The sequence below is a fragment of the Panthera tigris genome, chromosome B3 (assembly GCF_018350195.1).
Source record: "Panthera tigris isolate Pti1 chromosome B3, P.tigris_Pti1_mat1.1, whole genome shotgun sequence".
NCBI lineage: Eukaryota > Metazoa > Chordata > Mammalia > Carnivora > Felidae > Panthera > Panthera tigris.
Window position 1 is genome coordinate 114,229,698 of NC_056665.1, and position 23,774 is coordinate 114,253,471.

A 23,774-nucleotide genomic window follows, 5' to 3' on the forward strand; every position below is an offset into this window, starting at 1 on the left:
TTCTTCCCACCCAAAATCCACATTAAAAAGAAATTCTAGATGGCAGGACGGATAGGCCATCACCTGATATGCTCCAAGAATAACCCAATAAATGTCTTAACAGGCCTTTTGCTAAAAGAAATCTTTCTGCTCAATTTCTCTCTAAGTGTATATATATCTAAGTGTGTGCCTGTATATTTGCACAACATTTGATATTCCTCAACATCTGTTGATAAAGAAGGGAACATCGATCAATTACTATTCATTGAGTACTGATCAACTTACATAGTTCTCCAAGGCTCCTTCCATAGTAATTGATTAATTAGACTCCAACAAATGGCATGTCTGTCTAATTAACTGTATTGACTAGGATAGAAAAACCAGATGGCTTTCTAGCCTAGATTAGTAACAGCGGAGAGACTACTCTTTAAATCAAACAAACTCTTACTTCTTCCTGCCCTTTTGTCAGAAAGGGACAAAAATGTGATTGACCAATTTTGTGATGTGCTCTCTAGAAGACTATTTCCAGAAAAAGGTTTGCCATTGGTATATAATACTCATATCATTTATACTCAGTACCTGCCACAAATGTCATCCAAAGCAATCAGGGAGAGGCACCTGGGTGGCTCAGTGGTTAAGCATCCAACTTCAGCTCAGGTCATGATCTCACAGCTCATGCGTTCAAGCCCCCCCAGTGGGACTCTCTCTGCTTTCAGCACAGAACCAGCTTGGGATCCCCTGTCTCCCTCTCCCTCTCCCCCTCCCCCACTCACACGGTCTCTCACTCTCTCAAAAATAAAAAAACATTTAAAAAAATTAAAAAAATAAAGTTCCCTTTAAAAAAGCAATCAGGGAAATTTTGCTTTGGAAAGCAAAGTCAAAGTCATAGGTTTATCTGATTTATGGTAGAAGAAATAGAATTCCATTGGCTCCCACAAAAGAATACAAATATACCAGGGCACCTGGGTGGCTCAGTCGGTTGAGCACCCAACTTCAGCTCAGGTTATGATCTCACAGCTCGTGGGTTCGAGCCCTGCGTTGGGCTCTGTGCTGACAGCTCGGAGCCTGGAGCCTGGAGCCTGCTTCGGATTCTGTGCCTCCCTCTCTCTCTGCCCCTAACCCACTCGCATTCTGTCTCTATCTCTCTCAAAAATAAATAAACATTAAAAACAAAAATTAAAAAAAAAAAAAAGAAAAAATACAAATATACATACTCGTAAGATTACCACTATTTTTTAAAAATTTCATTGTTGAATTGGAATACATCTTTTTTTAATGTTTGTTTATTTTTGAGAGAGAGAGAGACAGAGCGTGAGCTGGGGAGGGACAGAGAAAGAGGGAGACAAAGAATCAGAAGCAGGCTCCTGACTGCAAGCCGTCAATACAGAGCCTGACTTGGGCTCGAACCCACAAACCGTGAGATTATGACCTGAGTAGAAATCGGATGCTTAACCGACTGGGCCACCCAGGCGCCCCATATTACCACTATTTTTTGCATGTAAAGTTACATGATTCTTGCTTCTTTGGACCATTTGCCATTTTGGCTCCATTAGGCTCCTGGAATTCTTTGGTTTATTAAAATAACTAACCTTTATGGGTTCTAAGTAGGAAAAATTCTATTAGTAAAGAAACGTTCCATAAAGACAGCCAATAATAGTCAAATAATCAGTAGGGAAGAAATTTAAAAATGCTCTAAATCTCCAACAGCTGCTTGTAACAAAGTAGCCTGCATTATTTAGAATTTTTATTTGGCAAAAGTCTTTTGGAAACCTGGGCAATCAACCCAATGGCCTTCAGCAACTAATCTCTCTTCTGTGGGCCTCAGTTTTTGTCTGTGGGGTCTGAAAAGTGGAGAGATGGCATCATTCATTTCAGTCTGCATATGAGTATTTATATTCCATTCAAGCAAGGGTCTCCAACCATTCAGAGGAAGAAATGTCACTTTTTTCTCCAAAGGTTGAAGACACCCAAAAAAGAGGCAAAAGTACTGGAAGTAAAATCTCGAAGGAGGATGGGGCAGGTAGAACAGGAAAAGTTATACTGTTCCCTACCAGGAATTTCTTTTTTTTTTTTTTTTAATTTAAAATTTTTTTTTTTTAACGTTTATTTATTTTTGAGACAGGGAGAGACAGAGCATGAACAGGGAAGGGTCAGAGAGAGGGAGACACAGAATATGAAGCAGGCTCCAGGCTCTGAGCTGTCAGCACAGAGCCTGACGCGGGGCTAGAACTCACGGACCACAAGATCATGACCTGAGCTGAAGTTGGCCGCCTAACCGACTGAGCCACCCAGGCACCCCAACCAGGAATTTCTTAATAGAGTCCAGTCTCTGAGCCAGGAACTACATTAAAGGAGAACTTTGGGGTACCTAAGTGGCTTAGTCAGTTGAGTGTCTGAATTTGGCTCAGGTCATGATCCCAGGGTTGTGGGATTGAGCCCCACTTCGGGCTCCATGCTGAGTGTGGAGGCTGCTTGGGATTCTCTCTCTCCCTCTGCCCCCCTCCCCCTCTTGTGCTCCCTCTCTAAAATAAAAAATAAAGTACATTTTTAAAGAATTTCTTTAGGGGCACCAGGGTGGCTCAATCAGTTAAGTGTCAGCTCAGGTCATGATCTCGCAGTTAGTGAATTTGAGCACAGCACAGAGCTGTGCTTCGGATCCTCTGTCTCCCCCTCTCTGTGCCCCTCCCCTGCTCATGCTCACTCCCTCTCTCTCTCAAAGATAAACATTAAAAAAATAATAATAAAGGAGAACTGTCATGTTGTGTCACCAGATCACATCAATCTCTTAAGAAATTTTTTTTTTTAATTTAATTTATGTTTTTAATTTACATCCAAGTTAGTTAGCATACAGTGCAACAATGAGTTCAGGAGTAGATTCCTTAATGTCCCTTACCCACTTAGCCCATCCCCCTCCCACAACCCTTCCAGTAACCCTCTGTTGTTCTCCATATACTTAAGAACTGTTCTTAAGAAATCAGCACACCTAGTATTCCTTCTTAGATGAACAATTATAAACCAGACCATATTAACAGGCCTGCGTGTACTCCAAAATCTTTTAAGCTTTCTAAGCTCTAAAACCGCATCAGTAAATGGACTGAAAGATGACCTAATCCACGGCTAAAATCTTAATCCAGGATTGCTAACACCTTAGAACCTCCAGGTTTCAGGAATTCCACAAAGTCTAATTTTCTATGCAAAATGATGTGCATATGTACATTTTCCTGAAATAAGTATTCATAGCTTTTAGATATTTAAAGAGGTTTAGGATTCCAAAAGAGCTATAAATGGCTGATTTAATAAACAAGTTATTTTCATGCTATCTTTTTTTATAAAATAAAGTCTTCTAAATAATATATACAAAGAATTCCACTTTCTCATTAGCCCATGGAAGACACTACCAACACCTGCTTTGTAGAGCCCAGGGGGCTGCATGTCTACGAGGAAGAGAGTGCAATCACAGCAAGAGCCAGTCTAGTCCTGGGGCCCCTGAGTGGCTCAGGCAGTTAAGCATCTGACACTTAAGTTTCAGCTCAGGTCATGATCTCACAGTTTGTGGTTCAAGCCTTGCACTGGGCTCCACCCTGACAGTGCAGAGCCTGCTTGGGATTCTCTCTCTCTCTCCCTCTCTCTCTCTGCCCCTCCCCTGCTCTCTTTCTCTCAAAAATAAATCAATAAACTTAAAAAAAAGAACAAAAAAAGAACCAGTCTAGTCCTGGTTCTGTGACCGATTACATCTGCTGTTTCAAACACTCTAGGCCTCAGCTTCTCATGGGGGTGAAGCCTGTCACTGGGAGGATTCAACATGAAATGAAAGTGCCTCAGAAGCTAAAGGGCTAAAAACACTTAAGATGTAAAAGAAAGACAAGGAAAAGAAAATATGAGCCTCAAGTCACAAAGCAAGCCAAAGGATGGAAACCGAGACTATGCCTTTATTTCAGATAAAGGAGAATATATGGCATGCCATGCCTCCAGTAAGCTTAATCAGGGCTGCACAGAGTTATAAAAAGAGCAAAGTTATAACTCTATAGAGTGCTTCACTGGCCTGGAGCACACTTACTGGTGAACTCCCACACCTATACCGTACCCATATAATGTCAGCACAGAAAGGTTTAGTGATGATGTAATGTCTGAGGCCAAGCAATGCATTCAAGGCCATTTTGTTGGACTCCCAAGGCACAAGTCAGCTCTTTTCTCCAGGGGATGAGTTAGGATATCATTCTCATGATTTTGGGGGCTTTGCCATCTAGCAACTTAAAAAGAAAGACCTGTGTAAGTGATCCCAGTGCTCAGATAATCCAAGCTCAACCCTTTTAAGAAAACTTTATCATACTTTCCCTTTCCTTCCCTCTCCCATTTTCAGCAAGAGGTAGGAACTATTAGGTGAGGCATTAGATAAGACCCAAAGCAAAAGAAGACTTAAAAAATTACCACCCTGGGGGCACCTAGGTGGCTCAGTCCGCTGAACGTCCGACTCTTGATTTCAGCTCAGGTCATGATTCCAGGGTCATGGGATCAAGCCCCATGTCGGGCTCTATGCTGAGTGGAGCCTGTTTAAGATTCTCTCCTTCCCTCTCCCACTGCCCCTCCCTCGCTTGTACTCTCTCTCTCAAAAAATAAAAATAAATAAAAATAAATTGCCACACTGTCCATTTCCAGGCCACATATACCTGTTAGGCTGAAAGACTTACTTCCCAGAAGTCTGAGCTCTGCTGGACTTTCACAATGTAGGGCAAGAACCATTTAAGGAATTGTGAAAGAAAGGGAAACAAAAGCCTGGTGCTGTCTATGAGCGTGTGCCAGAAGAGCTAGCAGGTGGAAAATTGGTCTTCTTTTTTAACACTGTTAAGAGATTGGCACACTGAGTATGCAGAGGGGAGTGTGAAGCTTGGGAAACAGAATGCACCCAGTCAGGCTTTAGGGAGAAAAGGAAAAAAAAAAAAAAAATCCAAGTATGATGGTGATAGCAAGGAGGAGAGCCCTTGGGTTCAGGCAGCCTCCAGAGGAAGGAGTGCTGTTTTACTGCAAGATTCCTCACTATACCTTAAGACTAGAAGGTGGGCTGGTCTAAAAAAAAAAAAAAGTTCAAGGCCATATCCAGCCTAATTGCTTTTATTGATGCCCAGCCAATCTGATGTCACTTATGTCACCTTATCTGATGACAGAAGTCATAAAACTTGAATAATTAAAAATTATACTAGAAATAAACTATGTACTGTTGGCCAAAAATAGAGAAGAGAGATTGTATGTAGGGCCCTAAAATGAAAACATCAAAGAGGTTATTATGGGCAGTCAGTCACGTGTCTACTACAGCATCTGGCACACAGTAGATGCTCAATAAATACCTGGGTTTTTAAATTTTATTTCATTTTAAAGAGGGGGGAGGGGGTATGAAGTTAGGAAGGGCACAGTAGGAGATAGCAAAAAGGAATTGCCTCCACTCACCTATGAATTAGTGACAGACCAAGAAACTAAACTTGAGGGAAAAACATCCTGCTGAAGCACAAAGGTTTTAAACTGGTGGCTCTAAGGCAGAATAGGCATGGTATACAGATTTATTTTATCCATACAATAAGGTAGCAGTTTGTTACAACATCTAAAAATCAGGAGATTTCACATTAAAAATCTTAATTTCTGGCTTCCTTTGAAAAAAACCCAGAGGCCCTCATGGAAACAAAAGGCTGAAGCTAAGTCAAAGCTTCATTTAGATGGGATTCATTTTTTAAAAAAATTTTTTTAACATTTATTCATTTTTTGAGAGAGAGAGAAACAGAGCACAAGTGGGGGAAGAGCAGAAAGAGAGGGAAACAGAATCAGAAGCAGGCTCCAGGCTCTGATCTGTCAGCACAGAGCCCAATGTGGGGCTCGAACTCACGAACTATGAGATCATGACCTGAGCCAAAGTTGGACGCTTAACCGACTGAGCCACCCAGGCACCCCTGGATGGGATTCATTTATATTCATTTATATTTAGAAGGGGTGGGCTCTCTAGTTGGCCACACTTGCCACCACCCCCTACTGATTACTTCTAACCCAATTCAATCATTTTTGCTGCTTGCCTTGCTTCTGCTGGCATCAAGTTGTAACTTTTTTGTATAATGAAGAGGGCTGTAATGCAACTCCTGACCTTGGAGTTGTGAGTTCGAGCCCAACATTGGGTCTAGAGATTATTTTAAAATAAAATATTAAAATATTAAATAAATAATAAAAATATTAAAAATAAAATATTAAAAAGAGAACTCAAAAATCTAGGTTCTAGTCCTGGCTCAGCTACACACATATATATGTCTTGACTTATGTACCCAACCTCTCTGAGCCTCAGTTCTCTCATCTGTAAGAAGAGGGTCTATACAAAATGATCTCTAAAGCTCTGTAATTAGAATTCATCTACAATGGTGGCAATATGCATAGGGGAGACACAAAGTAGTCTCAGCCTATTTCACACGCTGTTCCCTGAGTCTAATTTCTTGAGATGTTAATCTCATTTTGAGGCTAAAGAATTACCTAGTGAACCTATGATGGTCTTAAAAAAAAGTATAGGCTCTTTGGCACAGTATCTGTGTGGAAAGACTAATCTCACCGTAATTAAAAGCCAGAAGACTGTCTCAGATGGATAGATCACTTTCTTGACCGTGTTCATTCCTATTATGGAAATTCTCAGATTCCTCTCTGGGATGGTTACCCAGTCTATGACTAAATGAAGAGTTCCAGAGCACAGAGCTTCCAGCTGTGGGCGTTCTCGAAGTATACAAGAACAGACCAAATATAATGACCAATATAAGGAAAGGATAGGCTTTGGAATTTGAAAGCAGCAAAAAAAGATCCTGTCTGGACTAGTCAAAGAATATACATGTCAATCCTGTGGATCATACCATAACTGTAGCAGCTGCTGCTTTAGTTCTGAGTGTGGAAAGTCAGAGCCTATAAATCACCTCTGAGAGACATGTTCCAGCAATGAGACCGTAAGTTTGGCCTCCTGTGTAGCACTTAGAAAGTATAAGCTTAGTAGATTAGCCTCACTGAAAATCTATTATTTAATTCATCCTCATAAAGCCCCTGGAAGTTAAGCAGGAAAAATGGTACTTATCAATTCTGCTTTACAATTAGGGAAGCCTTAGGCCCACCAAAAGCTAAAACCACACATTGACCGAAGTATTCAAGATTTGCTTCAACAAATATTTATTGTGCTCTCACTGCTTTCGTGTACTGGAGACAAGACAATGATGAATTAGCCACATTTCATTTCTTTGTCTCCAAGGAGTGAACAAAATAGCCTAACATAAATCTCTATACTTCCTATCCCCTAGGTTACATACTTCCGATAATCTATATGGGGACTATGAACAGACTTGAAAGACTTTACCTCTGAAATGGATCCAAAGTTAGAGTCAATGACTTCACATCCTCCTTCACAGAAAACCATATATCCCAATCAAAAAGCATCTAGATTGTCAGAGAGGATACAGTACACATAATCTTTTCCCCACAGGATAAAAATTCATACATAAGGGGTGCCTGGCTAGCTAGCTCAGTCACAAGAGCATGCGACTCTTGATCTTGGGGTCGTGAGTCTGAGTCCAATGTTGGGTGCAGAGATTACTTAAATGAGTATTTTTTTTAAATTACACATAATAAATTAGTCAAATCTGAACAGAAAAAAATCAAAGCCATTCAATGTTTCTATCATTATATATAACCTTAAAGGTAAAAACAACTACATTTTGGGGTGCCTGGGTGGTTCAGTCAGTTAAATGTCCAACTTTGGTTCAGGTCATGATCTCATGGTTCGTGGGTCCGAGCTCGGCATCAGGCTCTGTACTGAATGCCTGCTCAGAGCCTGGAGTCTGCTTTAAGATTCTGTGTCTCCTTCTGTCTCTGCCCCTCCCATGCTCACATTCTGTCTCACTCTGTCTCTCAAAAATAAATAAATCTAATAAAAAATTAAAAAAACAACAACTACATCTTGTTAATGTACATAACCAAGAAAATCACAAAATACCTTCTCTGGTTCTGCCTACAGCAATACCTGTCCCAGTGTGTCTGGGCAAAATGGGTAATTATAATCTAGGTCAGAGGTTCTCAGTTGGAGCAATTTTTTTCCCAGAGGACATTTGGCAACGTCTGGAGACATTTTTGGTTGTCTGGGGGATGGCTGGGGGAGATATTACCGGCATCTAGTGGGGACAGACCAGGGATGCTACTAAGTATCCTATAATGCACAGTAGAGCCCCACGAAACAAAGAATTACTCAACCAAAATGTCGACAGTGCAGAGGTCAAGAAACCATGGTCTGGGTGTGCTATATATTGGCTCGAGGCCTATGTTCTGGGTCTTTTAAGGGCTCCATGCAGACAGGTTCTGGCTGCTAATATAGGAGCTAAAAGAAAAACATCTATTCTCCTTTACCTCTTCACCTTTCCCTCAGCCTCTGTGTTTCTGGTAATAAAGCCTAATAAACCATTACATTTAGTGCCTGCTTTTTATTGATCATTGAAATAAGGGTCACACACATAAGAGATGGACAAAGATGGAAAATCAACTTAAAAGCAAGGAAGAAAGGCAAGGAGGAAGAAAGGAAGGAAGAAAGAGAGGGAGGGGTTTGGTTGTCATTTCCACAGCTAAATGAAACTAAATCAACCAATCTAAAGAGCAGACAATGATCTGTTCTGTTGTGAGTCTGATCATGTCTGGAAACTGCTTCTTCCCACCTAAGAAACAAATAGCACGTAGAAAGTAAGTCATTCGTTTATATAACTGAGGACACCTAGTGGTTTCCAGTGTGTCACAGCTAAGTAGGCCCTAAGATTGCCTTCAATATAAATTCTGAATTTAGATATATATTCCTTATTTATAAAAGGGACATCCCTAGTCTAGACAACTTAAAAGATACTTTCAGTTTCTTTAATATTCAATTCAATTCAACAAGCATTTATTGTGTTCCTACTACCTATACTAGTCTTTAAGCTATGATGTTGGGGAGCATGTAGCAACTTCAGTCTAGGAAGAAAAATCTTAGCTTCTGCCTTCTAAAAGCAAGGTACTCGGGGGCACCTGAGTGGCTCAATTAGTTAACTGTCTGACTATGGCTCAGGTCATGATCTCACAGTTCATGTGTTTGAGCCCTGCCACTGGGCTCAGTGCTGTCAGCACAGAGTTCACCTTGGATCCTCTGTGCCCCACACTCCCTCTCCCTCTCAAAAAAAGAAAAAAAAAAAAAAAAAAAGGGCAGAGTATTCACAAGTTCCCCAAGAACGGTTTCTTTTATGTCAACTCTAAAGAGGTGAGTACAGCACGTGAGAAGTATATGTCAAAATTTTACATGGTTGATGAACCCAAAAAGAACACTAAGCATTAGCAAGAGACTAAGAACTCTATTTTTCCAATCTAGATGGGAAATAGCATAAGATCTGTTGTGTTTTAGAAGAAAAAAAAAATCTATTTGTTTATTTGACCAATGCCTCCATATTTGTTTTTCCTCGGCTTGATTACTGAGACCAGTCCAACTGGTGCACTCACTGACACTCACTTCAGAACTTCTATGGCCAAGACAGACAGGTGCAAGAATGTCAAGCATGTTTTTAGACTGCCAGCTCTAAGTCAACATCAGTGTCTCAATTCCCAGTGAGACTGTGAAAAGGCTGGAAACACAGCTTGGGTTCTCCTTCCCAGTTGTGATGCTGGCAATAAAAAGAAAAAGAGTCAGCATCTGGCTTCCTCTCAAACAAACCTGCTCAGCCCATCTTATCCAAGAAAAAGATGCCATCCCAAGGGGCCATTCAGGATATATGTCTCTTGGGTGGTACTTAGGGTGTTTCATTCATCATTGTGTTTTATTGACACATACACAAAAAGTCTCTTTTTTTGGCAGTCTCTCTTTTTTTGGCTGATTTTCCATGGACTCCCTCCTTTTTTTTTGAAATGACACATTCTCAGAATCTTAAAATCTGTTCACAAACCTGGCAAAGCTAGGTTGCTCAGAACTATATTGTGGCCAGTCTTGGTTCATGGTGTGTACCTCATATTACCCACTGGCAGCAGCTCCGGTGGAGAAACTCACTACTGTGCTAGAATGTCCCCAGACACTGTTTTGCCTCAATTGTCTCTACCTGACATGATGCTAAAGAGAAATAAAGACAAGAACAGAAAAAGCAGTCTGAGAAGAAAGCATGAACGTGGGACACAGGAGACAGAGGGCACCTACCTGGTCACGATCCCCTGCAAAGCAGCAACTTTTCATGGTGCAAGAGTTGAAGTAACCCTGATTGTCAAACTGGAACACAGGCAGGCGGGAATGGATGTCATAGAGCACTGGGGGCAGGCGACGCCTCAGGGCCAGGAGCTGGGTCCCGTTGCTGTTGAACCGCACACTCATCGCACTCTGGAGGGACAGGTTGCCACCATAGCGCAGGAGAGAACTGAAAGGCAGAAAGCATAGGGATTGGCCATGAAGTAGGTGGGACAAGACTCTGCAAAATGTACCACATTTACTTCTTCCCAAAATATGTCCAGAATCTCCTGTCAGGCTTATACATCTGAATTTTGGCAGATGTATAAGAAAGGTTATTTCTATGCGGTGGGCTAGAAGGTAACGATGGGATAAGAATGGCTCCTTGATTTCATCAAACCAAGTTATTTAACCTGTCATTTCCTCTTTTCAATCTCCAAAAGGTGAATTACCAATAAATTTACAGGAAATAAGCAACAAAGCATCATGAGAGAACAGAAATATTAAAATGATTAGTTATTTCATTTGCCTGAGCTAACTACGTAATCAGATAGATGATACTCACCAAGTCCCTGCGAGGTGAGTCGTGTCCACTCTAACTGGCTAATCATGGATGGCATTTAAGGGACATATTTATCCTTGTATTAGAAATACAGAGCACATCAGCAGAAAAACAGATACTTTACTATTTATGCTGGATATTTTTTCAATAAATAATAATCATTTTATTAGTTAAACAGTTATTTTTGAATTTTTAATCTGTTCACAGAAAAAAATTTTTTTTTTTTAACGTTTATTTATTTTTGAGACAGAGAGAGACAGAGCATGAATGGGGGAGGGTCAGAGAGAGAGGAAGACACAGAATCTGAAACAGGCTCCAGGCTCTGAGCAGTCAGCACAGAGCCTGACGCGGGGCTTGAACTCACGGACCGCGAGATCATGACCTGAGCCGAAGTCGGACGCTTAACCGACTGAGCCACCCAGGCGCCCCTGTTCACAGAAAATTTTTATATTCTATATGGCATAACTAGAGACTAAATACTAAACAAGTTTTTAAAAATTTATTTATTATTTAATTTACATCCAAGTTAGTTAGCATATAATGCAACAAAGTTTCAGGAGTAGATTCCTTAATGCCCCATACCCATTTAGCCCATCCCCCCTCCTACAACCCCTCCAGCAACCTTCTGTTTGTTCTTTATATTTAAGAGTCTCTAATGTTTTGTCCCCCTCCCTGTTTTTATGTTCTTTTTGCTTCCCTTCCCTTATGTTCATCTGTTTAATACTAAACCAATTTTTAATTTTTTTTAGTGTTTATTTACTTTTGAGAGAGACAGAGACAGAACGCAAGTGGGTTACTGGCAGAGAGAGAGGGAGACATAGAATCTGAAGAAGGCTCCAGGCTCTGAGCTGTCAGCACAGAGCCCAAAGCGGGGCTTGATTTCACAACCTGCGAGTTCACGACCTGAGTGGAAATCAAGTGTCAGACGCTTAACCAACTGACCCACCTAGGTGCCCCTAGACAAATTATTTATTTTTTTATTTTATTTCATTTTTTATTTGAGAGAGAGAGAGGAAGCATGAGCAGGGGAGGTGGGCAGAGGGAGAGAGAGAGAATCCTAAGCAGGCTCCATGTTCAGGGTGGAGCCCAATGTGGGGCTGGATCCCACAACCCTGGGATCATGACCTGAGCCAAAATCAAGTCGGACACTCAACCGACTGAGCCACCCAGTTGCCCTTAAACAAAAAATTTTAATTTAAATGCAGAGTAAGTAATATAACAATTAGAAAACCAAGATGACTTGTTTTCCATTGCAGTTCCCAACGAGTGTATATTTACTTTAATACATTTATATAGCTTCACAACGGACAGCGATATGTTCTGGTTCACCTACTATCATTCTGTAGTCTCATAATATTCCTAACATTAAAAAAAAGTCACACAGTATGGTTCCAATTAATTTCTTTTGATGATTCAGAAGATACTTTCAATTTTACAGTGAACTAGGATGGCCATGAACATTAACAATTATACAGTACTAAATAAAAAAGGGTGTGTATATGTGTGTGTGCTTTTATCTTTTCAGTAGTTAGTATCCTTGACTGGCTAGGCTATTTTATTATGAAGGGATGGACTGTTCACTGACCACATCATAACCAACATCTCTTTTGTATTTTGGGTTCAATTCTTGGAGTATTGAATTACTGGTAGGAAAGTGAAGTTAAGTATATACATTGGGGGAGGTGCAGAAATTCATGTAACATCAAACCTACTAACTTGTTTTGCCTCACACAGACTTTGTTGTCCTGGAAAGAAAATAATCCTAGTAGTTTTAGGGGGAAAAAATTTATAAATTCTAGGGAATCACAGAGCTGGAAAGGGCCTCAAGAGGCCTAAATTAGAGCCTGGCAGATTTATCTGAAACATTTTTAGGGAAAAAAAAAAAATGGCAGTTTACCAAGTGAAAACTTGAAGAGCTATATATGCTACCAGAATAGATTTAATATTGAATGAAGAAAACACATTTTGTTTTTTCTTTGGCATGACAGTGATGGGGAAGATTAGGGGGACAGGAAAAGAGATACCCCATGGGAAAAGGAGCCCCTGAAACCACATGCAAAGATAGCTGCCAACCTGGCCTGATCACAAAAACCGTCTACACCAACTAGCGCCAGTAAGTCTTATGTCTCCCAAAAGCAGTGTTCTCACTAGAGGGAGGCGTGCTCCAGGTACAGAAACAAGGCCTGAGGCAAAACAGGCTTTAATCCTCTTATCATTGGAATGAAAGAAAAGAGAGAAAAGACTTAGGAAACAGTCCCTAGAACTCCAAACATCAAGGAGGAGCCTGGCACCCCTACGGGCCCCAAGTAATAATCTCTGTAGACAAATGTTCTTATAACGGTCCTAAACAGAGGCCACACTCACTCACATATACAGAATGAATGACGGGGCTGTTAGAGTCCAGGCATTTCCTTTACAGGGTGCCCTAGCTGCCACAGGCATGTGGTGTTATCTAAACACTGAGCTCAAAAACAATGAGAGGCTTTCAATCCAAGATCAGCATGGAGTGTACAAATAAACCACCGTCTGTAGAACTGAAGAGGAGCGGGGCGTGGAAACAAAACTCAACAAAAAGAAACTTGGCCAGCCCCACCAGCAACAGCAGCAGGGGTTTGCATCAGCTCAGGCATCCCCGACAGGAAAGCTGGGGCCACCAAGCAAACGCCCTTTCCATCAGTTAACAAGAACTTGCCGATTCTAGTCAGACCTGCAGAAGTCTGCCCAGGACAGGCATCGGGCCCATCCCAGCCCCACCCAACCTCCTTGACCTACATGTGCAATCTAGCCACTCTAGGGGTTCTGTTTGTGGGTTCCAGGAGGGTCACTAATTTCTCCTGCCTATGCTTCTGGGCAAGGAACTCCTATCTCTCACACAGAGGGCAGGTAAGTAGGAATCTTGCTCCTAGAGTGTTTGGGGGTGCTAAAGAGCAGCTGCTGAAACTGAATACTTCATGTTTGGGCATAAAATTAAATTCCTTCCAGAGGATGGAATGATACCTGAAATCTAGAAAGTGAGCTATGTTCACTATACTTTCTCAGCAGGGGTACTACAGCTGGTTCCTCCTGAATAGTATGCATGATCTAGTTCATTAGGAAGAAAAACCTTAGAAGCAGTTTGCCCGCACAGTCAAGATAAAAAGATAATGTCAAAGACGCTCTAGTTTACAGTTTCAAGTGTAATATGCATGAGAAATCATCTGGGACTTTTTAAAAAATGTGGATTCTCAGGATCCACCCCCAGATATTCTAATTCAATCTGGGAAGTGGGCCCAGGAATCTGAATTTAACAACCCCAATTAATTCTGATGTGTGTGACTTTAAAACCACCCTTTTGAGAAACATGGCTCCATTTTGGAATTTGCGGGGAGAGGAATCAGGAAGAGAAGGGAGAGTGAGGGAGAGTGGGGTCAGTGGGAAAACAATGTGGAAAGAAAGTGGATTATCAGAGGTTCAACAAAAAGGGAACCATACAATATGGCACTTTTTATAGCCCCTGGTCTATTAGCAGAAAGGACTCTATTTCCTTTTAAAACTCAGAGTTCCCCTCTACCAACAATGCCTAAAATGCCTTTTTCCTGTCATCAATACATTCCCCAAAGGAGAAGTTTCTCATTTCCTCTTGGAGAACTGAGGGAGGAATGCCTCAATCTTGACTTGCTTTCTGAACTCTGATCTTGGTAACGGAGATGCCAACTGTCTCCACTCCTCAGAGAAATGGCCACCATTTCGTAACAAACAAGATGAGCAGTATCTTTTTTTTTTTTTTTTAAATGTTTACTTATTTTTGAGAGAGAGGGAGACAAAGTGTGAATAGTAGAGGAGCAGAGAGAGAGGGAGACACAGAATCTGAAGCAGGCTCCAGGCTCTGAGCTGTCAGCACAGAGCCCACTGCAGGGCTCAAACTCACAAACCGTGAGATCATAACCTGAGCCAAAGTCAAACACTTAACCAACTGAGCCACCCAGGCACCCCAAGATGAGCAGTATCTTGCAAGGACTAGCAACAAGTTAAAATGAGTTCAACTATAATATCCCTATTTAGAAAAATAAAAGCAATAAATCTATTCCCAACCTATCTTCAACCAAGGATTTGTCATAAAATACAACAAGAATGGGGTAGGAGGTAATCCAAGGGTCAGCATGTAAAAGATCCAGGACAAAAAGCAAGAGAACTTTGAACAACAGGAAAATATTTCTCACTAGTGTGGTCTCCTGGATTCCCCACCCTGCCCCCTGCCCCCACCGCCCCATATTGAAATGGACTTCTTTATTGCTCTGGCAGGGTAAAAAGAACATTTTTAAAAAGTACTTGGCTAAGGCTAAGGTCTTGGAATAGAAGAGAAACAAGCTAAGGCTGTCTCCAAGGAAAGTGACTAGGAGTGTCATGTTCAACACAAGACAGGGCATTGATAAAGTTTCCAAGATTATACTTCATGAACCTAGGTTTCCATAAATCCACAACAAAGTAAATTCATCTCACGGTACCAACATTATTTTCCAAAGCCAACTGGCATGAGTTTCTAAGTGAAAGTTTCAATTAACACCCATGAAATGCACTATTATTCCAAATCACAGACATCAGAGCTGGTACTGGACAACCAGAGTGGCTAAATCAAGGTCCTTTGGTGGGGGGAAATCTCTCCCTCCCCTCCAGTTCTGCTTTAGGGCAGGATGGCCTATAAGGAATAAGGAAAATGTTGTACCTGCTATAACACAACCTGTAGAATATGACAAATCCCAGAGGACAGTAGAATTATGTAGAAAGTGAACAAGTTCAGGGAGTCACCAATCCTATTAGCCCACACCAATCCTATTCAAGTGCGTTCAGGGTCCTAATAATCCCTTAAACCTATCTTTTATGTGAGTTAGTAGGAAGAGAACTTGGGCTTTCTTTTTTGTTTTTTCTACCATAATCCTCAGTTCCAAGATTGAGACTTCTCTAGAGGGAACCAGAACTGCTAGATAACCAGTATGAGAAAGAGATACTGTGATATGTGACTAAACAAACTCACTTTCCTCACTGCCAAGCCTTTCTGGCCTGAAATATAGATATAGATATAGGTTCAGTGTACCTGCTAAAATTTCCTTCTTTTTGAAGGTCCTGAAATTTAAGTTTGAGTGAAGTTAGCACAAGGGCCTGATAAATTTCTGATAAAGAGATCTTCAGATAAGGGCGCCTGGCTGGCTCAGTCGGTACAGCTTGTGACTCTTGCTCTTGGCACTGTGGGTTCGTGCCCCACATTGGGAGTACAGATTACTTAAAAATAAAATCTTTAAAGACAAAAAAAGAGGGAGAGATTTTTTCTTTAAATATATTTTTTAATGTTTATTTTTGAGAGGGGGGGGAGAGGGGCAGAGAGAGAGGGAGACGCAGAATCCGAAGCAGGCTCCAGGCTCTGAACTGTCAGCACAGAGCCTGATGCGGGCTGGAACTCATGAACCATGAGATCATGACCTGAGCCAAAGTTGGACACTCAACCCACTGAGCCACCCAAGTGCCCCAAAAGAGAGAGATCTTTAGATGATCAAATGGCCTATCCAGTCCTCCATAAAGCAAACAAGGATGGCAGGCATTGCAGTGTTTCCAATCATCATCTTCCAGAACAGGGACATACCCAAAGTTGAAGGGACCTGAGCCTAAGTTTTTGCGTATGGCCCAGAGATCCCAAAAACCACACAGAACCAAACGAGATCTCAAAATAAACTAAGAGGCACCACCATAACAGATTTGTTCTTGGACACTTGTGAATTTCCCATCGATAAGGACTCCACTTTTAGTCATCTCAGTTCATCAGATGGCCTGGCTGATTCAAAATCCCCCTTCACTCCAAGCTGCAGAAAATACAGAGGCGTTTCATAAGCAGCCATTTAAATCTTCACCTTAAAACAATTCTTGGTCCTAGCTTCTGACAGACATGACATTAGCATCAGCCCTGACCTCACAGTATATTAAACTGGGGAGGGAGAGTTTAATGAACAGTGGTTGGCAAGAGGCAAGAAAAAACAAGGGAAGAGGGTGACTAGGATGGCAACAGTAACAGTGCTGAAGGAGTGGGTTGGAATATATGCAGGTAAAGAGGCAGTGCTTGATGGCAGGACAGGAACCTGGTGTGGGTCCACTGACTGTCGGGGTGCAAAGCCATAAAGTTGGAGGAATGTTAAAGAGCAAAGAGGCAAAGTCTGGAAAAAATCCTAAGCAGAAGAGGGTCTGAAAACAAAAATCACAATTTGTTACCTTTTTTTAAGAACTCCTATGAAAACAGTTGAAAACAAGAAGAGAGAGAAATATAAAGGAAAGGGTAGAAGGCCAAACTGCTGACTGATGCGACACAGCTATAAGAAGACAGTCTGTTTCTTACAGAAGCCATTCACTGAGAATGTATCCAAAAACCAAGATCACCTCTAGTTGTAAGTAATAGACATGTCTCAGGGCACGTGGTGGCTCAGTCAGTTAAACGTCTGATTCTTGATTTTGGCTTAGGTCATGATCTCATAGTTCATGAGATGGAGCCCCGCATCTGCACTGTTAGCGCAGAGTCTGATTGGGATTCTCTTCTCTCCCTCTTTCTCTGTGCCCCTTCCCTGCTCACGCACGTTCTTTCTCTCTCAAGATAAATACACTTAAAAAAAAAAAAAAAAAATCTCAGGGGCGACTTGGTGGCTCAGTTGGTTAAGTGTCTGACTTCAGCTCAGGTTATGATCTCACAGCTCATGAGTTCGAGCCCCGCATTGGGCTCTGTGCTGTCAGCTCAGAGCCTGGAGCCTGCTTTGGATTCTGTGTCTCCCTCTCTCTCTGCCCCTCCCTCGCTCACACTGTCTCTCTCTCAAAAATAAATAAACATCTAAAAAAAAAAAAAAAGGAAATATTTAGAATAATGGCTTTGAAACTATTTTTATAGAAACTCTTTGTAAAGCACATTAAAAAAATTTTTTTTAACTTTATTTATTATTGAGAGACAGAGAGAGACAGAACATGAGCATGGAAGGGGCAGAGAAAGAGGGAGACACAGAATCTGAAGCAGGCTCCGGTCTCCAAGCTGTCAGCACAGAGCCCAACATGGGGCTGAAACTCACAAACTGCGAGACCATGACCTGAGCCGAAGTCGCACGCTTAACCGACTGAGCCATCCAGGTGCCCCTGTAAAGTACATCTTATACTGCATCCCAGCACGCCCACATTTAGCATAAATTCATTAAACCATACTTACCACCTACAATACTCTGATTTCTATATTTTTTTATTTAATAAATGCTATGACCATCTAAATTGATTTCATGCCCACAGAAACGTTGAAAGAGCTTTCTACCTTAACCTCCTTGTTTCCACTCTTGGCCCATGCTTCATTTATCCTGAATAGCACAGCCAGAGGGATGCTGAACCATGCACCAGAACACATCATTTCTTTGCTAAAGATCCTCCAGTGGCTCCCCATTTACACCAAAGTAAAAACCAAATTCCTTTCAATGTCAATAAAGCCCTAGACAACTGCTTTCCCATCTCTGAGTCTTTGACTCCGCCTCCCAGCATTTTTCTTACTTTCCTCTACTTCAACCACATGATGCCTCCTTACCGATCCTAAAACAAGTCAACTATGCTTCTACTTCAGGGTCTTTGCACTTGCAGATCCGGCAGCCCACAATGTTCCTCTCCAGATACGTCCTCAGTTCAGTCACTTACTTCTTTATGCAAATATCCTTCTCAATCAGGCCCTTTCTGATACCCTGTGCAAAAATGCAAGCTCCCTCATACTCCCTGGCTCCCTTGCCTGCTTTACGTTTCTCTACTACATGAATCACCATCTTACATACCATATATTTTTATGTCTTTATTTTCTTATTTATCCTTTCCCATTAGACTATTAGCTTTTATATCTTTCCCCCACATACCCCAAGTGCTTAAACAGTGCCAAACACGTAGTAGTCATTCAATAAATAGCTGTTGAATGAATGATCTAATGGATCACGAGCAGCAGTTTGAAAAACCCTGACTTTGGGAACATTAAAAAGAAAAACAGGCTCCACCAAAGTTCACATGTGTCCTGACATTTGTCTGCACATGAAACCTAATCTGAGAGGCAAGCAGCAAGGCAGCATAAAATTGGGAGAAATAGCAAGAGGCTTGGAGATCATCTGAATCAAAGTCCTCTTTGACAAAGAACCGGCACAATTTGCCAATGACCATCCAGGTCGCCCCCTCTTCATAGGGTATCACCACACACACCTTTCAAGTAAGTTAAATTCATCTACCTGCTAATAAGTGGCCAATAAGAAGGAAGAGTTTAGCAGGCAGGCAGGTATCTTAATTATATCTTGTACTTTACAGTGAGTTTCTGATATTTGCAGAATAAAAGTTCAAAAGGAAAATTAATAATTACATTTGGGGAAGTCAAATTCAAGAAAGAAAATTCACATCAGGGTTTAGAAAGTGAATGGTGAATCCCACAGGTTTTGAATATATGCCCTATCCAATTTATGTTCACGAATAGATAGTGATAAACATTCAGACTGATGGGTGTATGAAGATATATTAATTAATCTATTAATTAGACTACAGGATTTAGGTAATTTCTTTTTTTATGCCTTTCATTTTATTTTTCCAAGTTTTTCTACAATGAACATGAATTTCTTCTGTAATCAGAAGAAAATATGTTATTTTAAAATATCATCTCGGGGCGACTGGGTGGCTCAGTCAGTTAAGCGGCCGACTTCAACTCAGATCATGATCTCACGGTCTGTGGGTTCAAGTCCCACATCAGACTCTGTGCTGACAGCTCAGAGCCTGGTGCCTGTTTCCGATTCTGTGTCTCCCTCTCTTTCCCTCAAAAATAAATAAACTTAAAAAAATATGTATCATCTTAATCACAGATCCTTTTTAACTAGGGGACCACAGAAGACAGCTTTGAGAAAAGTATGAGAATAGTAAATTTAAAGACATTCTTAATGGAAACTTCAAATAATATGCTGCCCCATAGGATTCTGGTGCAGATGCTAAGTTTGAAATTAAATCATACTTTAAATTCACATAATGATAGTCAAAGAAAAATTTTCAGAGTCCTCTGAAAATTTCAGTGTCCCTTACTATCTTTCTCAATGAGGGCAAATGATATCCTTCCTTTGATAGGTTTCTAAGTACTAAACAGGCCTATCTTGGTTAGCACTGAACACAGTCAACAGGTTAGGTCTGAAATTACACTCAGTTTGATTTCTTTCTGCAGATCCCCCAATCCCACTTCCAAAACACCCATAAATAAATGGCAAAGTCATATTACTGGAATAAAAAACAGATTCAAAATACAAAGTATTTTATGCAGAATCGAGAAACATTGTTCTTGGAAAGTCTTCTATACGTGGGTAAATTCATGAATAAATAAAGCCAAAATGATTGAGAGTGTACCAAGAAGTCCCTATCTAAAATATGTGACTTGCAACAGATAAAATGTAAGTGGTCAAACCTATCAGTACAAAATAAAAAGTTCAAGCTACAAAGAATTCACCAATGGAATTATATACCACAATAGATACCCTTAAAAAAGCAACTAGTTCATTTAATTTACAAAATGTTTATGTACACACTGTATCATCTAATCTTTACAGTGGGGATAACATTATTCTCATTTCACACTGGAGGAAACTAAGGTCCTGAGCAGCGAGATGATTTGGTTCTGAGTACACAATAGGTAAGCAGCAGACGTATGGCCAGAAGTTTTTTCTGCTTCTTGGCTCACCAAGATTTCACAGAATACATGGTACAGATGCATTATTCTACCCAGCAAAGTGAACAGTATCAGCATCGGGGCCAGAAGGATTCATCTAAGTCATTCACTTCACACTCTTTCCTTTCACATCACACTCATCTATTCATGCATGCATTTACTAAATAAACATTTATTGAATACCTGCTAATTATTTTAGGTATTGTGCTAGGCCCATGGATTCAAAGATGAAGATAAAGGGGGAACCCTCAAAAACTCATGAGGGACAAGAAAACCAACAGTTTCCTTTTATAACATGAATAGTGTTATACAAAGGAGAACATGTGCTGTGAGACACAGGACGAACCTACCCTCCACTGAGGAGACAAGAATGAGTGTGGTCACAAAAGGTTTCTTAGAAGAAAAACCCAAGCTGACTCAACAGAAAGAGTCACAGAGTTGACTCAAATTCTTAACTGGCAAAAGAAATGAGATAAATCTGGATATGCTAATATATGGGTAAATTCCCAACACATACTGATGAGTGAAAAAGTCAAGTTGTAGAATAATTGTACAGCAGTAAAAACACACATGCATATAGAGACAAAAGCATATACTACAAACTCCTAACACTCCTTATCCAGGGGAGGGGGCAGGGGACCAGATAGTCAGAAGGGACTTCAGCTTCACTGAAAGTTTTAAAAGGAGAATGCTATTAACAAGTATTCATATTTTTTTTAAAGTGTTTATTTATCTTGAGAGAGAGAGAGAATGTGTGTGTGAGTGGGGGGAGGGGCAGAAAGAGAGGGAGAGACAAGAGAATCCCAAGCAGGTTCTGCACTGTCAGTGTGGAGCCCAACACAGGACTCAAATTCACGAACCATGAGATCATGACCTGAGTGAGCCAAAATCAAGAGCTGGACGCTGACCCACTAAGCCACTCAGTCCCCCTAGTATTTGTATTTTTTAACTTTTAATTTGGAAGTAATTATAGAGTCAGAGGAAATTGCAAAGAAACATACAAGAAAGTCCTTTGTACCCTTTGTCTAGCCTCCCCCAATGTTACCATCTTGCCTCACTATAGTATAATATCTAAACAAGGAAATTTACATTGGTACAATCTACAGAGCTTATTCAGATTGTGTCAGTTATATACGCACTCATGTGTGTGTGTGTGTGTGTGTGTGTGTGTGTGTGTGTGTGTGTGTGTGTATTTGTAGCTCTACGCAAGTGTACCACATGTACAGCTCCGTGTAACCACCACAATTAAGATACTTAATGTGTACCATCATCACAAGCCTCCTTACTGCTACCCGTTTATAGCCACGTTCACCCTCTCTATCCCTATTGCTAACACCTGGCAAACCCTGTTCTCCATTTTTCACATATATTAGTTCATGTATGTTACATACATGGAATCATGCAGTATGTGTCCTTAGGGACTGACTTTTTCACAGAGCATATGGTTCATTTTTAATTTATAAAGGAACTACAAAACTATATTTCAGAGTAGCTGTACTATTATACTTTCCCACCAGCAACTTAGGAGTGATCCAGTTTCTCCACATCTTCACCAGCTTTACTGGTGTATTTTTTTTTTAATGTATTTACTTATTTTGAGAGAGAGCCAGCGCAAGTAAGAGAGGGACAGAGAGAGACAGAACCCCAAGCAGGCTCCACACTGTCAGCACAGAGCCTGACACAGGGCTTGATCTTACCAACCATGAGATCATGACCTGAGCCAAAATCAAGAATTGGATGCTTAACCGACTGAGTCACCCAGGCGCCCCACATTACTTATATTTTAAAAAGCTAAACTAAGAAGTCGGTCAATGTATTTTAAAACAAAGGAAGAGACAAAACTAGACATTCTTAGCTTTCTATGGACATACCTAACACCATCTATGAAGTATCTCTGTAACCCAAAAAAAGCCCAGGAAACAAAAAACAAAACCACCCACAAAACCCTGAATACATTTAAGCCCCAAGATCTAAAACCAATTTATAGAAAAAACTGGGGTAAGAAGGAACATGCTAAATGACAGTATAAAAATGCAATCAGCATAATCTAAAATGTGAGAAATTCCATATGACAAATAATCCAGTGTCTTTAACAAATAGATTGCAAGGGGGAAAAGTGAGAGGCAGGAATACCTATAGATTAAGAGACTCAGAAGCCATATTAACTAATTTTTATGTATAAACCTTATTTTAATCCTGATTCAAAAAAAACAAAAAACAAACAATTGTAACATTCATGAGACAATTAAGGAAATTTAAACACTTATTAAATATATGCAGTGATATTAAGGAGTTATTGTTATTGTATTTAGGTGTGACAATATTGTGGTTATATTTTTAAAAAGAATTATCTTTTTATGGAAAGTATTTTGGCAGTTCCTCAAAAAGTTTAACACAGGATTTACCCTAAGACCCAGCAATTCCACTCCTAGGTGTATATGTGAAAGAACTGAAAACAGGTACTCAAATTTACTTATGCATAAATGTTAATAGTAGTACTATTCATCATACCAAAAAGTGGAAACAATTCAAATGTACATCAATGGGTGAACAGATAAAACGTGGCGCATCCATACAACAGAATATTATCCTGTCAAAAAAAGGAATGAAGTACTGATACATGCTACAATGTGGATGAACCTCAAAAAACAGGATGATAAGCAAAAGAAGCCAGATCAAAGGTCACATGATGATGAAACATCTGGAACAGGTAAATCCACCGAGACAGAAAGTAGATCGATGGTAGCTAGGAGCGAGAGAAAAATATCCTGGAAAGTCACTGTGTAAAGGGTAGGAGTTTTATTTTAGGATGATGGAAATATTTTGGAACTAGATAGAGGTGGTGGTTGTAAACACTGTGAGTGTACTACATGCTATGAATTTTTCACTTTAAAATGGTTAATTTTATGTTATGTGAATTTTACCTCAACTGAAAAATAATCTTTCAGAGAGATATATATTAAAGCATTTACAGAGAAATGATATAACGTTATGTGGAAATTGATTCAAAATAATTGGGAAGGGAGGTCACAGATGAGGAATAAATGAAAGATTGTTCATGGATTAAATACTGAAGCTGGGTGATAGTTATATTGGAATTCATTTTACTATTCTACTTTTATATATATCTAAAATTGTTTTTTTGTTTGTTTTTGGGTGTGTGTGTGTTTTATTTGAGAGCCAGAGAGAGAGAGAGAGAGACAGAGACAGAGAACATGTGAGAGGGGAAGAAGAGCAAAGGGAGAGAAAGGGAGAAAGAGAATCAATCCCAAGCAGGTTCCATGCTCAACGCAGAACCT

At 40.4% G+C, this 23,774-nt stretch overlaps 1 protein-coding gene across 4 annotated transcripts in view; it reads right to left on the reverse strand.

The window, feature by feature from the left end:
- DCAF5 (DDB1 and CUL4 associated factor 5) overlaps nt 1–23,774 on the reverse strand; it is a 104,022-nt gene that overhangs the window by 35,385 nt on the left and 44,863 nt on the right. For 3 of the 4 annotated variants that reach the window (XM_042989975.1, XM_042989974.1, XM_042989976.1), the window contains exon 6: nt 10,178–10,391. In XM_042989975.1, the coding sequence (XP_042845909.1) occupies nt 10,178–10,391 (214 nt within the window). Of the gene's footprint in view, nt 1–9,237; nt 9,654–10,177; nt 10,392–23,774 lie in introns of those variants that run through there. The other variant, XM_042989977.1, reaches the window with a different exon arrangement.